The sequence below is a fragment of the Aplysia californica genome, unplaced genomic scaffold (genome assembly GCF_000002075.1).
Source record: "Aplysia californica isolate F4 #8 unplaced genomic scaffold, AplCal3.0 scaffold00885, whole genome shotgun sequence".
Classification (NCBI taxonomy): domain Eukaryota; kingdom Metazoa; phylum Mollusca; class Gastropoda; order Aplysiida; family Aplysiidae; genus Aplysia; species Aplysia californica.
In genome coordinates, this window is record NW_004798155.1 from 317,540 (window position 1) to 318,794 (window position 1,255).

General features: G+C 42.0%; 1 protein-coding gene across 1 annotated transcript in view; it reads right to left on the reverse strand.

Annotated features, from left to right (window-relative positions):
• Window positions 1-173, reverse strand: part of LOC101859895 — a gene marked incomplete at its 5' end in the record, with an annotated part of 2,889 nt that extends 2,716 nt beyond the window's left edge. The window contains 1 exon segment of the mRNA XM_013089157.2: window positions 40-173. Within this exon segment, the coding sequence (XP_012944611.1) occupies window positions 40-98 (59 nt within the window).
• Between the last annotated feature and the right edge of the window lie 1,082 nt (window positions 174-1,255).

Sequence of the window (1,255 nt, forward strand, 5' to 3'; positions counted from 1 at the left end):
TGTGTGTGTGTGTGTGTGTGTGTGTGTGTGTGTGTGTACCTGCACATGAAGAGCACCCGCTTGTCCTCGCCAGGGCAGAGGTTCTTGGCCTCCCTCATGTACGCCAGCCAATCGTCCAAGTCCAGAGTCTCCTTCCTGCACCTCAGGTGGTTCACAGGGTAGTCCTCCGTCGTCTGCGGAAGGTTATGGTTTAGGTTCATGTCGGAAATCTTCCATCAAGTTCACCCATGCATCACAGACTGACCGAACAATGAACTAAGAAAACACACAGGGGCAAACAGACAAACAGACAAACAGACAATCAGACAAAGACAAACATGTTGTCACGTACACCTTTACTAAACATGAGGAAGTAGAAAACAAACTAACTGTCACAGACAGTGAGAGAGTGGCCAAATAAACAAACACAGTCAATGACATCTGCTAAAAAACATGAGCAAGTAACTGCCAAATAAACAGTCACGTACACCTGCTGTAAACATAAGAAAGTAAAACATAAAATAAAAACTGTCAGTGACAACTTCTATAAACACGAGAAAGTAACTGCCAAATAAATAAACAGCCAATGACAACTTCTATAGACACGAGAAAGTGACAACCAAATTTTAAAAAACACCAAAAAAAGTCAATGACAACTTCTATAGCGACGAGAAAGTGACAACCAATTTTTAAAAAAGTCAATGACAACTTCTAAAAACACGAGAAAGTAACTACCAAATAAACCCCATAAAACAAAGTTATTGGACACCTTATATTTAGGAGAAAAGATGGCAAATCTCTAATCCCTCAGCTCCCTGTTCACCATCGTATTTGTAACACCCACTTAATATTTATATACATCTGAAGACTACAGGTGGGGGGGGGGGGGGGGGAGTGTAGTCTCACACTAAAAATCGAGAGGGTGTCAATTTTGAACGTCGTGGACATCTTTTATAGACACTAGAAAGTGACAGCCAATTTTTTAATTAATTTTTTTTCAAATTGTCAACGACAGCTAGATCTAGAGGGCGACCACGAAAGACCTAGATAGATGCAGTCAGGGAAACATTAACCACCCACGGCATCCCCCTGACCCAGGCTCTCCGGCTGGCGACAGAGAGACGTCTCTTTCTTCCCGCGACACCCAAAAGGGTATAAGCGGCGGATTTTTAAAAAAAATGTTTTTAAATAAATGTGAGACATCGTGGTGAGATCAGGCGCTCGTCAAAACAATGAAATCCGAGAAATCGGTTTTTTTTCGGCCAGTTTGGACATT